The 15,022-nt window shown below is 34.1% G+C and overlaps 1 protein-coding gene across 1 annotated transcript; it reads right to left on the bottom strand.

Moving 5' to 3' along the window:
* Positions 1-422: 422 nt before the first annotated feature.
* LOC122038742 (sulfate transporter 4.1, chloroplastic-like) lies at positions 423-13,336 on the bottom strand. The gene is made up of 17 exons (XM_042598656.1): positions 12,894-13,336; positions 12,661-12,709; positions 12,376-12,577; positions 12,072-12,240; positions 10,146-10,211; positions 9,940-10,047; positions 8,231-8,338; positions 8,084-8,149; positions 6,692-6,752; positions 6,441-6,568; positions 4,753-4,794; positions 4,000-4,116; positions 3,061-3,112; positions 1,875-2,013; positions 1,655-1,743; positions 1,007-1,083; positions 423-919 (listed from the first exon to the last, which is right to left on the bottom strand). The coding sequence occupies exons 1-17, from the start codon at positions 13,194-13,196 to the stop codon at positions 629-631; spliced, it is 2,067 nt and encodes a 688-aa protein (XP_042454590.1). The 5' UTR covers positions 13,197-13,336; the 3' UTR covers positions 423-628.
* Between the last annotated feature and the right edge of the window lie 1,686 nt (positions 13,337-15,022).

Below are 15,022 nucleotides of genomic sequence, written 5' to 3'. Positions count from 1 at the left end.
CAAACCTTGATGGAGGATGTAAGAGCACCTTGATCTCTCTTTCATTCTTTCTCCAAAGCATCCTTTTGGTTTTGAGGTAGAGTTGTCACATCTAAGGGCTCTTTAAAACTATTTTCAACGATATCTCATACTCCTTGGGATCCAAGAATAGTCTTCATTCTAAGTGACCAATTCTCATAGTTGAGTTTGGTAAGTTAGGGATATTGGAAAAAAAAAAATTTTGATATCATTGACTCTTATACTACTTTGTTGAAAAGTGATGAACTCTCAAAAAACTTTTTAGGAAAAAAAAAGGAATTATACTATCATGACTTTATATTGAAAAAAATAAAAATACTTATCTTACAATTTCACATTATATATATATATATATATATATACACACACACAAACTCAAAAGCCATTTATGATCCCCGCAGATAGAACTCAAAACCGATTTTTATTAAATGGTATAATAAAATCAATCATATTTATCATCCCGTTTACATTTCCGTATACAATATAAAATAAAATGCCCAATTCACTGAGGGAAAGACAATAGTTGCTCGGGAGAAAAAATAAAAATAAAATAAAATAGGGGGATAAATCGCTGCGCAATTAAATAGAATTTGACTACTTCCAATTTACACTAGACAACTTCATTGTGGAGCAATAGTGGTTCTTCAGCTGGAGTCGCGACATTAGGCTTCCGTTTCCATAGGCTCTCCACAAAGCTGGACTGTCTCTTTGGGTCTGAGTTGGTGTAGTTGGTGTTGTCTGAGACTTTGGGTGTGGATGGATTCATGTTCTGTACGTGCTGAAGGCAAACCTGCACAGCATCATGCACTCTAACAAAGAACCATTCCACGCCGATCAGCTCTATGACTCTGGACCGGGACAGTAGAAGATGAACTCCTTGGTTTGGATTGGCAATGGCGATCTGAGAAGGAAACCTTAAATACTGAATGAACTTTTGTAGTAATACAAAATGATGTTTTGATAACAAATTATGATATGGTTTAGTAACCTGGATGCCTCTTGACTTGTACTCCTGATGCAAGTCCTTCAGAGTTTGAATTGCACTTGAGTCGATATGTGTAACAGCTGCAAAGGTTTATGGTTTGTTATATGAGATGATGGTAATTGACAGTGGCATGTGAATACACATTTTCCCTTCCTCATGCCATAAGTCAAACTATGAACCGCATCTCTGTTACCTTGAAAAAGCATCTCAAGCATTCTTTAATACTAAATGTAAGAAATAAGAGTATAAACTATAGTTTCCATCCATCAATTACTTTAGAGTTTAGGGGAGAGAGACTCATAAAGTTGCATAAGGAACTGCATCTATCTTTATCACTTTTCTTCCTTCCTGTCATATATTCCAAGTAAATAAGCCTTTGATGGTAACTTTCTTATTCCCTTCGAGACATTTGAAGTCCATAATTAGTGTGTTGACTTGAGTCATTCAATGATATTGATTGAATAGGAAAGAAAATTGTCCAGGCATATAAAATTATTTGGTCGAGAAGATAGAGAATATTAGTAGCAAATTAAGTTATTTAGAATTTTTGGAATAGCTAGATGGAGTGGTAAGGCTGATGGTGAATTGGCAATTATGCTTAATTATTATGAAAACAAGAGCAACGGTTCATGTATAGATGAGAGATCTTACGTGACATTTCAAGGATGATGAAATATATTCGTCCAACATCCGATCCACGTTTTGTGCTACCGTCAACATTTAGCTCATATTCACGTAATCTGGAAAAAGGTTGAATAATAATAAAAATTGTACTAAAATTTTTAGAGAGACTATAAGAAACAGAAGGCTAACTCCTTTCTGAAATTAACTTTTCTTGCAATTATAAATCTGAAAGAAAACTGGATCTCACCTGTCTTTAATATAACTTATATTTGCAAAATAGATTGGTGCGTCAATACGGATAACAACAATACCATTATACGTGTATGCTTCAGGGTATTGTACAACATTTCTATATACAGTGGTTCCAGGAAGACGTCCCAGCACAGCTGAAATAAAATACATCAACATATTAAGTACAAGTACTTGCAGCTACTTGTTAAGTCAATGCTTATATGGATTATTAGTTTAAAATCAAGTGGTTGCAACCATACTTATGTTTAACTAAACCTTATAGAGCTAGCATTATCCTACCTCGCAAGATGTTGGATTGAAATTAGCAAGACCAGATTAGTTAGTAACTGTGATGAAGAACAGCACTAGATTTAAGTGGGGAGAGAAGGGAGAAAGAGGGAAGAGGGGAAATTGGGAAGGGAAAAAAGGTTCATATATTCCAAAACATAAAATATAACCTGGTTCAGTACAATTAAAGCCTTCATGTCAGCTTATTCCTAGAAAGCATACTTAAAATTACTAAACTACTCTAAGCAACTACACTAAAAGACAACGTGCACAACGTAGCATACAAACAACTAAACTAAATTTCTGGTTCGCATAATTAAATCAATCTGGTTAAATCCAAAGCACGCTTAACCTAACATCATTATCTTTAGGGCCAGGTAAACCATTTAAAATTTCAAAAACAGTAGAGTAGTATGTTATTAACAGCCATTTTTTTAAAGCAAAAAAAAAGGTGTCCAAGGCAAGGTGATTTCCATAAGCCATGGATAACTCATGAAGATACTGCAAGTCTAAGAACCTGACCGAAAACCAAATAAGCAATTACAAAATAGATTAATATTAACTTCAAAAAAGAAAATCTGCACAAGTGGGTATATAAGCAATCAATGAACTGTGAAACATTCAGCAGATGCAAAGGTAATTTACAGCCTATCAATATCCATGTAACTTCTGAATATATAGTGAAACAAACAAAGCAGTGAATGAAAAAGTGATTCCTGTGTACCAAGACCAAATGCAAAACACCTATAGACGCTTAAACCAGAATGTGTTTTAAATGAATGTTTGATTCTTCAATAGGAAGTAGATAAACATAACTAATAGGTAGCTAGTTCCTCGCAGTGTACGATTTATAAGTATGAAACAGAGCCACAATATACAGAAGCACAAGTAATTAATTCAAAAATAAAACTCACCTATATGAGGATTTGCAGATTCGTAGATTACAAATGCAAGTGAGAAACCAACCTACAAAACATCAACTGTACTCAGTAGACATATTTCAGAACTTTTTTGTGTAAACTGCACTAATATGGACCATATGGTGATGGAATATTTAAGTCCTCAAACATATTAGGATGTTAGGGATAGGATGACATTAACCAACCACTATCTTAGGGGACTAATGACAGAAATCAGTTTTCATGTAAATCTATGGTATTAGGACTAGGAACGTAGAAAAGTTAGAAAGTAACTTCATGTTTAAGATAGGATGGCAAATATCACCTTTGACATCTAGTCACTCTTGGGCTTATTTTAGATGGTAACAACTAGCATTGTAAATTGTTAATGATTTACAAGAACCAGAGAATCTCTTGTTGAGTCCAAAAATAAGACAATTCTATTTTGGACAAACCAACAGTAAATTAATCTTTCAGATCATGTAGAATACATATTTTGCAAACACCATAATCTATCATTAACGATGCAGTACAGCTCTGACAAATCTAGTATTATTACCTTCCATTCTATGAGGTATTATTGGAGTTTCAGTTTGTGCTTTGGAACTGGTTCAATGATTAGGCATGCACAGACCATTATCAACACTTAGAAATGAATTTGTTTCACTCACACTGAATCAGATGCATGGTTTAACCAGAAGAAGTCATAGAAGTTAAAATATGATTTTTAAGTAACTATAAAACCAATAGTTACTATGGGATTCAGAAAATCCTGTATAATGGATTACATATATGAGAAAAAGTAATCAAACTATGTAATTATACAAAAGCTAAAACATGAATTGTGTATCTAAATAAACCAGATTTTAAAGATATGCCTGTATTCATATAAATCAGAGTTTAGAGAAATTGTCTACACTTGGATAAGCAGTGGAAAAATATAATAATACTCACCCCAACAAGAACGCCAATCTCAATGCTAAAGAATAATGTTATAATGAATGTAATCGACCAGAGACTAAAATCTTTCTTATCTACACGCCACAAGAAAATAGCTTCTTCATAATCCACCTAAAAAATATATATAAGTATGAATAATTCATTATAAATTTAAGCATTGGATGAATACTGAAGGTAGAGATATAGCCTACTAAGAATTATGTATGACTCTATGAGGCATGCATAAATTGTTAAAGATGACTCAGAACAGCAGTTAGACAAACCAATATTGTGACAACATTATTGTAACATAGTGGAGCATACAAGATTTCAACAGGTCATAAAAAGAACCAAACAAACATTCATAAAAATTAACTCATTCTAGGATGTTCTTAAAGCCCTAAGATTCTACTTAAACCACTACTTATTGGAACCTAATGAAAAACAAAGTTGGTTGGCAGGAGTCCATGATGCAGAAGTTATAAAGAAAAGGTTCTAGTCTAGCAATACAAATACCTGCAAATGTCAATAAATGCATCACAATATGCCACAAAGTGTTGCTAGTCATCTATGTTCATCTGGGAGTATTCTCCTCAGTTAAATTAAAGATTGAATGTAGAATGTGAAAGCAACACTAGTTAAAAGATGATAATATGTTGAAGAAGGTAAAACCAACAAGACCACATAATTACCGGCAATTCAAATGAAATGGTACATGCTAATGATTTAAGGGAAAAAACATGAATAATATACAAATATTATTCTTACTAGTCCCATGACAGCGGATATCACGATGGCAGCCAAAGCACACTGAAAAATAAGGACAAAAGGTTATGGTAAGCAAGAATATTCCCTAATGAAAAGTGCGCAACCAATACAAGGTGCAACTTAATGCATTTGATGCAGAAATTTCAACATTTATCAAATACAAGAATTGCCTATTTTCCTCTAAACAAAATTTTCAGAATAACAAATATACAATCAACAAAATGATATAAGCATTGGAAAATTATTCATTTGGTTGAGCAAAATGTCCATTCTGTTAAGCACATCATTCTTTAAACAAATTTCTACTGCTGACAACTTTAGAAAGATCCGTGACATGATCAAAACCAATTCCTTGAAAATTTTATGATTTCGTTCTAGGTATAAAGCAACAAATGCAGGGTATCAAAGCCCAACAATTTACCAAAGATAAATTAGAAGCAAAATAAGGCAGATTGTTTTATGTTTGTTCTAATAGCAATAGCCGGAGAGATCCTATCTATGCACCATCAGAAAGAGAATAATGAAAAAATAAGAAATTGACAAAAAAATGAAAATGAATAGGTACTTACTCTGACTATTGTAGCATATCATTTAACTCATACATCAGCCATATACTTTTTCTGTTCAATCAAGCTTACCATCGTAAGCAAGCTTATCTAGACCTAAAATCAGACTCAAGATAAAACTTTGCATAAAGACTAGGAGCATCCTCAAAATGATTAGCATAATTTCAACTGATCATCCTAATTATATGTCTGAAAAGGTGTCAAATACAAAAAAATACTCATTGAACTTTTTCAAGACTTGTGGAAATGAATAAAATTATGACTACCATCCTTACCAGTTTCTCAAGCCTTTTTTTACAACAATCAATTATATCCATTGCACAGATTACATTCAGTCACCAACATCTTCCTGAATATTTGAAAAGCTTGTACACAGGTAATCTGTCTAAGGATTAAAAAAGTTTCTCAGTTTTATTTGGTATTACTTGAGTTTCTTTAGATCTTAGACTTTACAAAATGTCTGTCCATCACTTTGCAAGGTGACGAATCTACCATCCAATTTCTTTGTTATTCGACAGATGGCAACATTTTTCTTTTCATACAAAAAGAACAAAACTCTTCTTTGGAGGTTTTCTACCTCATATCATGCAATTGAAAAACTCAGAATTGAGATCTCTATAAAACTAGATATCAATGGGAACAAGCTGAATCTAAAGATTTTGAAACAACACTGATACAATAATAAACAAGCATGGATCATAAACTAGAAAAATGCAATTCAAAAATGAATAGAGGTAAAGTACTACAGGGAGGAAGTTAGTCAGCAAGTCAATTTAGTTTTGGTACAAACTGTTACATGTCCTTTCAGTTATACATCCTTTTCTACTAACAAATATCTCCTTCAAAAGAACCCAAGCAAATCAAAATGCTCCAGTTGCTTCCTAATCAAGAAATACAACCCCAAATATATATTTTTTTTTATATTTTGGACAAATTAGAGCTACTGTTCCATTATAGTTAAAAATTCTCCAAGAACAAATTAGCTTGGGCAAAAACCTTCACGGTATGAGTACTTGTTGTTCTGTTGGTCATGCACCAGATGAAATAATTTATTTATTGTTCTTGTTGTAAAATGTAAACAACAGCAGAGATGATAGAGGTAGCTCTATGAAACTGTCATACCTGAGGGATCTCAGTGAAAAGTGGTGTCATAAATAAAAGAGCACATGACATTATAATTCCCATTACAATTCCAGATAACCCGGTTTGGGCACCACTCTCATTATTCACAGCTGACCTAGAAAAAGAACCTGTACAAATTTCTGAAATTTAATTCAACAAAAACAAGACTGTGTAATTTCATTGATATTAAACATATGGTAGGGAACAATGTCAGCTATGCCAGTTTGTTAGGGAAGAACAGTGTATCTTACCTGTTGAAGGGTATGAGGAGAAGAAAGACCCACAAATATTTGCCACACCAAGACCAAACAACTGCAAGAAAAATGTAGATTATGCATGAATAATGAAGCAATGTATTTTGTAGCAACACTTGAAGCTTCTAAATTACTTGAAAAAAATATATTTCAAATGCAACTTAGCAATGACAAAAAAAAACAAACACTACAAAATGTAGGTGGTGGTTGATAAAAGAAAATATAATTTCCACATAAGTAGTCAGTGATGATAAGTTTAGAAGTTATTATAAATGACTCTTACTTTAAATAAGCTTTTCTCCTTCTATTGATACATAAATAACCCAAAAAATTTCAAGTTACATGGACTTGCTTGCTCCAAATCTATATTCTCTGAGATCAATACTCTTAGTCTTATTGTAAGTCTTTTTCAACTGTCTACGCCGACCTTGAAGGTAAGCATCTGTAACAAAAAAAAGGGAGACAAAAGAAAGTGCATCTAGCCAAGGTTTAAATTTGTTGGTTTCAGTACAGGGAACGGTCTTGTTTTAGCGTCTACTTGCATTGAGACACATTACTGTTCAGCAAGGGTCACACTATGTTGACCTACTCTTCTTTGTTTTTCACTACTTCTTTCTTTTGCCTCCTCCTATGTTTCTGCCCTGTTCCTCATCTTCTTAAGCCTCATCTCTCTTCTCCTTACTCTATGTTGTCTCTTTCCCTAAGCCAAGAGAGGATGAAGAGAAAACAAAGAAAAAAAGGAGAGGAAGAATACTTTCTCTGGAGGTAGCTCATGTGCCCTTCCAACCACTGTCGGAGTCATTCTTCCCAGTACATGGCAAGTTAGGCACTCATGTGATATGGGGTGATGCAAGGCTGGTATAGTATAGCATGGGTTAGCCATGAAACATCTGATGTTAACAATTAGGAATTTTCCCATTAGTGGAAATGGCAGTATTTGTTTCCAAAGCACTTCACTTTATGTTCATTTCTTACATCTTCCAATTATTCCAATCTGTCTTTTTGCATAATAATAGCACTCTAGGAGATCTAGCCTTTCTGTGGCTTATGTTACATGACAATTAGTAACTAATTTTAAATCATAACTATTCTGGAAATGATCATCCAAGGTTAACCCCACAAATGAAAGAGTTACATTCAGGATCAACTTGTCATTTAAATTGAAGTACCCACCCTCCTATATTTAGTTAAACCAATAAGATTATATTGCTTGTTAATATATCATGAAGGCCGGATAACAATGCAAAGCAGCAATGTATTAGCAATTATTAGCATGAAGAAGAGATTGTTCTAGAAAGTATATAGTTGTCAAAGATCTTGAAATTCATTACAATGTGTCATGTGCAACTAATGAAAGTAGGCTTCATTGTTAATTTTCCAAAACATCACCTCTTGATTTGAATCTAGATCATATCCATTTTTCACAGCCAAGGCTTTAGCAATGCCCACAGATTCCTGATTTGCATTGTGATATTAGTTTTAAATAAAGGCATAATATAACTGGGAGGACAGAAAAAGATCTCAAATAGTGTTTACCAAAATGGCCACGCCGGTAATGAGTAATGCAGTTGGAATTAGGGACATTACATTCTCAAATCCTCTAGGAATGGAGAACTTCGGAAGTCCCTGAGGTATATCACCTACCTAATAAAGAGTATGCAATTTAGATACCTGTTTGTGATCTCACATTAATCATTTCAAAACATTAAGCTCAATCAGATTGTGCATAGTCAAGAATTACATGAAACAGACAAAAAGAATCATTAAACTAGTTCCAAGATGCCTTTTAACGCAATAAAATACCTTAAGTTTTTCCTCAAGCTAGTTTAGATGATAAAAATGGATATAAACTAGTAAGTCAAAAGAATATGGAATCTCAAAAGATAACTAAACTGAAGAAAATTAGAGTTTCAATTATTTCAATAAAAATTTTCTGTATCTGTTGAAGTTATAGGTAGTCTTCCTATATGCTTGAACCATTTCAGATGGCCTGTCATAGGGAAATTTGCATGTCTCCTTTTTCTACACAAATCCCTAAGGAATTAGCACTGCCATACTATTACTGAGAGAATAGAAGAATATAGCAAATCAAAATTAAATTTGACTGAAACCTTTGCACAAAAGTTATCTGATTATCTAATTTTGTGCTTATGCAGTCTTTTTTTTGTGTTGAAATAAATAAATCATGGTTTAAATTTAAAGTAATGTCAGGCGACACATTTGAAATTTACTGGTCTAGTACCAAAACTTGATGCTAATCAACATAGATAATTTCTCCTATATTGCCCATGCCACCCATTCCAACACTCATAGTCTCTGACATATGTCAAATCTTGTCGAGATTAATTCAACTTTTATCTGAAATTCTTTTTAAAAGTTATCTTAATTGCTATAGTTTTATTTAAAATAAAGTTAATAAATTTAATGGTTCAAGATTAAAGGAGTAGATTTTATCTCAATTCATCCCAGCATGCATTGAAGTAAAATATAATTTTTTAAAAAATTCAATTATCTAAGTGATATAGTCTTATTTTAAAAAATAAACAATTTAAGTGAAAGAATTAAATAAGTAAAATTCATTTGAATTCATTTCATGCTTTAACACATGTCAAAGTGTGTCGAGTATTAGCAAGTAAAATATAAAACATGACGATCAATCTTTTTAGATCAATTTTAAAAGCAAATATCCTAGGTTGAAGCGAATTAAAGAAGAAAAAGTCATCTAAATTCATCTCATCACACCTCAATGCGTGAGAAGCGTGTTGGGTGCCAACATGCTTCAATGTTAAAAGCATATCATTCCAGCCGGAATAAAAACTTAGTGTTAAAAGCAAACAATTCCAACTCAGGACAAAAATTTAGGCACATAATGATACTTGAAAGTTTGAAATGAATGATTGTGGGTTTCCTGATATCCTTCATCAAATAATACTTTGTTATACAAGGTGCTATTAGCCTTGGTCATTCATATCCAAGCGATCACTTGTAAGCACTACAGCTGATGCATAGAGATAATACCAGGTGCATAAGAAATTAGTCAACTTTGTCTTTTGACAAGATTGCATCCATTTGTATTCTCATAGGCCTAAATTGTCTAAGTTTACAGGGAGTAACTGTAAAAAAACAGATTATTGCACCATTTTAATCTGACTCTAACTTCCATGTTTTTACAACTAGCAACTGAAGTACTATTGCATTTTAGAAAGCTTCAAATGCAAGAAAATTTATGACTTAAGGCACCTTACCACTGAAATTGAATGTGGATGAAATATTTTGACAAAGATTGTGCCAACTATGACTGGTGTAAGTGGGCCAGCTGCTCTCACACTCCTAAATTTCTTGTTTGTTTTCCCCTGCATGTTAAAATTGTATCTGAATGGTTCTGAAATATATTATTGATATGGGCATATTGATTGCTATTAATCAGTAGGTGTCATATAAATTGTACTACCATGTGTTTCATCACAAGCAGAATTACAAGGAAAACAGATCCCATCACGAAGGGCGGCCATGAAAACTGATGATGAAAACAAACAAACAAACATTTCTCAGTGAGTAGAATTTAATGAATTTTTAAAACAAGATAAAAGGAAATTATAACAACAATAATAACAAGTCATGAGCCCCATAATTTGGGTACTCTGTGTAAGGTCAAATCTCTAGAAATATGTGCATCTTTTAGATACCTATATTTCCCTCAACAGAATTTGTAAATGGAGAAAGCAGTAAAAAAGAAATCATACATAAATCAAGAAACAAGCACAGCAGCAGGAAAAAAAGAACAATCAAAAACTGTTAGTGTCAACATGGAGTCAAAACAGCCGCATGATGTAGATGTTTCCTGTAAAATTATGACTTAACTAATGAAAGTACACCAGAAAGAATACAATCTAATTATACCGTTCAATCTGAGCAAAATTACAACAAAATCATAATATCATCCTGAGTCCTGATTACATTAACTATGATGAGCATTTATCACAAAATTTGGTAATCATGATTCTGATTTGTTGGTTTCCAGGGGGAATAAAGTATATCTATAATAATGCGCCAACTATATGAATAATTACTATTGCATGATTTTTATATATTTAAGTGGATGATAACAAACTATATTTTTATACAGATTCACATGATTTTTTCCCAAAGTATTAAAAATGTCTTGAACAAAATTTCTTCTTGTAGCCACTACCAGGTAAATCTTGGCATCTTAAATGGCTTTTGAATTGTTACATAAGCTAACAAATACCATCAAAAAGATAGGCTTCTAAACAAGTCAAAGACGACAAGAATAACAAGAAAACTACAAAAAGGATTTGATACAAAATTACCAAAATAAGTGGAAAAGAGCAATAATTAGGAACGTCTACTATTATTTATAACCAAGAAACTGTAAACTATTGAATTGAATACCAAGGTCAATCTTCAACTTATCATTCTAAATATATTATAGGTTTATTTCATGAAAAAAAGGGGGAAACAACTTGTGTATGTGAAGCAAAACAAATATCAAGGAGTTAAATGGGTGCCAATCCAGGTCAAGGGAAATTATGAAGTTCTGTGTTGAATGTGGAATTTGCTTCATAGAAGCATTTTATTAGCCAATTCATGGACTTCATACTCACAAACTCGCGTGGAACTAAATTTTCATTTGGCATATCACCAGCAACCGCTCAATCAACAACTTTGTTGCATGGAAGAACAATTTGAGTTCAAAAAATGGCATTCAAAATCCATATTTGCCACTAAATATGTATTATTCAATGAAAAAAAAAACGCTTAGATAAACATTTATAGTAAATCTCCCATGCAATGTTAGATGACCTTGAAATCATTGGTGTAATAAGCAAATGTTTATTCTGATGACTGTTAACAAGTCATCATAATTTGCAATACGTATGTGGATGCCTATGTTTATAGTGATTGGCCAAATAAAAGTAAATAGAGAGATATATGAAATCAGTTGGACACATAATAGTTGAAGTTTCACCTAATTAAATTCCACCAACTCTTAAATTTTGTTGGCAAAGAAAACAAAAAGGATAAAACAAGAGCAAGGAGAAGGGGTCATAAATATTAACAATCTCTTATCAGCATCAGCCAAACGAATCAAGGATAAAATAAATTCAAAAAACAATAGAGTAAAAAAGACATGGAATGATCAATTATCTTCTTTTGGTTGATTTTGCATTGGCCAAGAAGTTGGATGCATATATAAGAAGGCACATATTTCGCAAGTTGTAAATGAGATGATTCACCCGATTAACTGAAGCATCTGGTGATAGTATAATTCTTACAGAACACACATTGCCATATTACTCAACAAGAAATAAAAAAGTGATTTAAGAACAGATAAATCCACAAATGGGATCCTCACTTTACCAGCACCAGCAATTATGCTTTTGACTAGAGGTATTATTTTGCTGCTGAGAACTATAGGGTATCCGAGGAAGTATTTTAACTGGGATAATGCAATTACAATGGCTGAAGCAGTTGTGAAGCCTGATATCACAGAGTGATTAACAAAACGGATCAGCCATCCAAGCCTGTAGAATTACATATGTTAGTATTAATGAAAGCATTCTCTCAATTTCTATTTGGCGGACATGCCGATTTGCAGTCAACGCACACAAGCAATCATGTCCATTTTGCAGATGAAGACAACGGGATAGTTCAGTTACCGTAATAAGCCCATTAAACTTTCAAATACGCCAACCATGAGCGACATTAATATTGCCAGCTCCGTATACAACTTGTCTGAAGGATCAACGATGGGAGTGAGGACGTTGGACACTAAAAGGGAGGTCAAAGCCACCGGACCAACGGCAAGCTGGCGTGACGACCCGAATATGGCATACACAAATACTGGAACGAAACCACCATCTGCATAGAGCATTGTCTTAATAGAATAATTAGTGGACATCAATTGAGAGGAGATACGGTTGTGGTAACTACTGAACACTCACATAGTCCATAGATTGGATGAAGGCCTGCTAACTTTGCGTACGACATCGACTGCCATTTTCAAACAATTGAATCAAATTTACGAACGCTCAAAAGCAAATAGAGAGGAAAATGTCGAATTTCAATTAAGGTTACCCTTTCGGGGAAAATAACTATTCGATTTCCAAGAACGAAATGTAGAAAAATCCCCGCCTCGGACGATGTAGAAAGGAACAGCAAGGAAAGAAGATCAAACCTGCGGGACGAGCATGACGCCGACGGTGATACCAGCCATGAGGTCAGCTTGTAGGTATTCCTTAATCCGATACTTCCGCATCCATCGGGTGCAGGGGAGGAGGAGCTCCAGCCAGTCCATAGAGGACATGCCCCGGACCTTGGCCCCCCACCGCCCGTAGACGTCCGCCGACTGCGAGAGAGGGGAGGGCTCCGCGGGATGCTGCAGCGGGATCACCTTCACCGCTCGGCTTCCCCCCTCGCTGCCGAGGCTGCTGGCGCTGGCGACGCGAGTCACCTCCGCGGAGGCAGACGAGCCCTCCATGGCTCGATTTGCTTAGCTCGGACAACAACTGCCCCCAGCTCCTCTTCCCTAACTGCCAGAGACCAAGTCAAATCTCTCTCTCTCTCTCTCTCTCTCTCTCTCTCTCGTTCGCCCCACACATCCACCAATTGGCGGTCCTCTCCTGCATTTATGGACCACAATTTTGGTGCGTAATCTTAAAATCAACAAACATCCTGCCCTTTTTTGCAAACCACCGATCGTGTCAGACTTGTCCGCCTCATTTCCTCTTTTCCGGGGGGGCACTCCCTCACCCAACACTCCAACCGCCCAACGCGATTCATACTCATGGAAATACAAATAAAAATATAAATTGCATTGCACATTTGCACTTCACAAATTCGAAAACGATATTAATCTGAAATTTTATTTTTTTATAAAAAATAAGGACAAAATCAAGTTTAAGCTTAGACGCAAATCAAGCAAAGGCAATGATGAACTAATTATTAAGGTGATTTGCAAAAGGAAGCAGTTGAGTTGCTTGTTAGGTGAACATGGAACAACTTCGCACATCTCACTCAGGTTCCTTTCGAGTAGAAGCAGACTGATGCAAGGCCAAAAGCTTCAACCGCTAGCACAGGGATTGAAAGTGGCATGGTGCGAGAGAAAACTCTTTGAGCTCTGTGAAAATCTTGAGCTAAAATATTAATAATTTACACTGCCACGAAACTTATTGTAAGAAATATTTGGACTTGAAAAATTCGGCATTAGACAGGAAAGTTTGAATAAAAACATGTCATTTCGAGGAGCGCGTAGAAAGGCCAAAAACTAGCTTGCAAATAACGGAAACAGAAGGGCCTAACTAAAATTTTGGCATCCACGTGACGCTCGCAGAACAGGCAGGGGTCGCCCGAATTGGGTAACTAATGTTTTGGAGAGTTGGGGAATAAATGATCTGAGGGTCGTCCTCATTTGGATTTAAAATGTATCCAGATCGAGCCGCGTCCCCTGGACGGGAAAATGGACCAGATTCGTTAGAAGGGAACTCCGTATTATTGATTGAATCACCACTGGAAGTAATGAATGCGAGTTACGAAACATACCATCTGTGCCGTATTTAACGAATCACCTGCACTTACCGTTTCTAATTACCTAAATCGCCCCTTGTATATTTTATATGTACAAAAATCAAATATATATAATATTTTTTTATTTAATTATCACCAAAAGAGTGTTTCATTTTGAAAAAAAAAATATATTAAAAAATATTTAATCTCCATCTTTAGAGCTATACAGATTCTGGAAGTAGTTAATCGAGAGGTTTTTTTTTAAATTTCATGATCAAAGATCCTGAACTCGTTCCGATCTCCAAATTGGACATTGTCTGGGAATAAGAATGTCCATTTTATTTGGTCCGACTAAAAAAATCTGAAACAAATTTACTTTTTAATTTGGTTAAACGGGTTTACTTGAAATGCAATTAAGTTAGAGCATTTGTTATAGGAAAGGATGAAGTTATCAGTGAGCCGGATAATTGTAACGTAAAGCATTAGATAAATTTTTACTCTTAACTTGAAGTATGAAACAATTTTGAATAGATTTTAATGATTATATATTTAGAATTTTAATTATAAGCATGAAATTTATCATATTAGCGCTATAAAAAAATTGTTTTATTAAAAAATACTATACCAATTCAATTTAACTTGAATTTAACTGAGATAGATGGACAATTTCAGATTGTATTAGCTTAATTTATAAAGTTATTTAGTTTGAATCAATTTCTGAACGATAAACCAAAGTTAATTTATACAGATTCGAGTTAGTTTAGATTAATTTAATTAGATTGTAAAGCTCTCATCGTCCAT

The sequence above is a fragment of the Zingiber officinale genome, chromosome 1A, assembly GCF_018446385.1.
Source record: "Zingiber officinale cultivar Zhangliang chromosome 1A, Zo_v1.1, whole genome shotgun sequence".
Taxonomy (NCBI): domain Eukaryota; kingdom Viridiplantae; phylum Streptophyta; class Magnoliopsida; order Zingiberales; family Zingiberaceae; genus Zingiber; species Zingiber officinale.
Note: the sequence above shows the minus strand (reverse complement) of the source record. Positions and strands in the feature narration are given on the sequence as shown.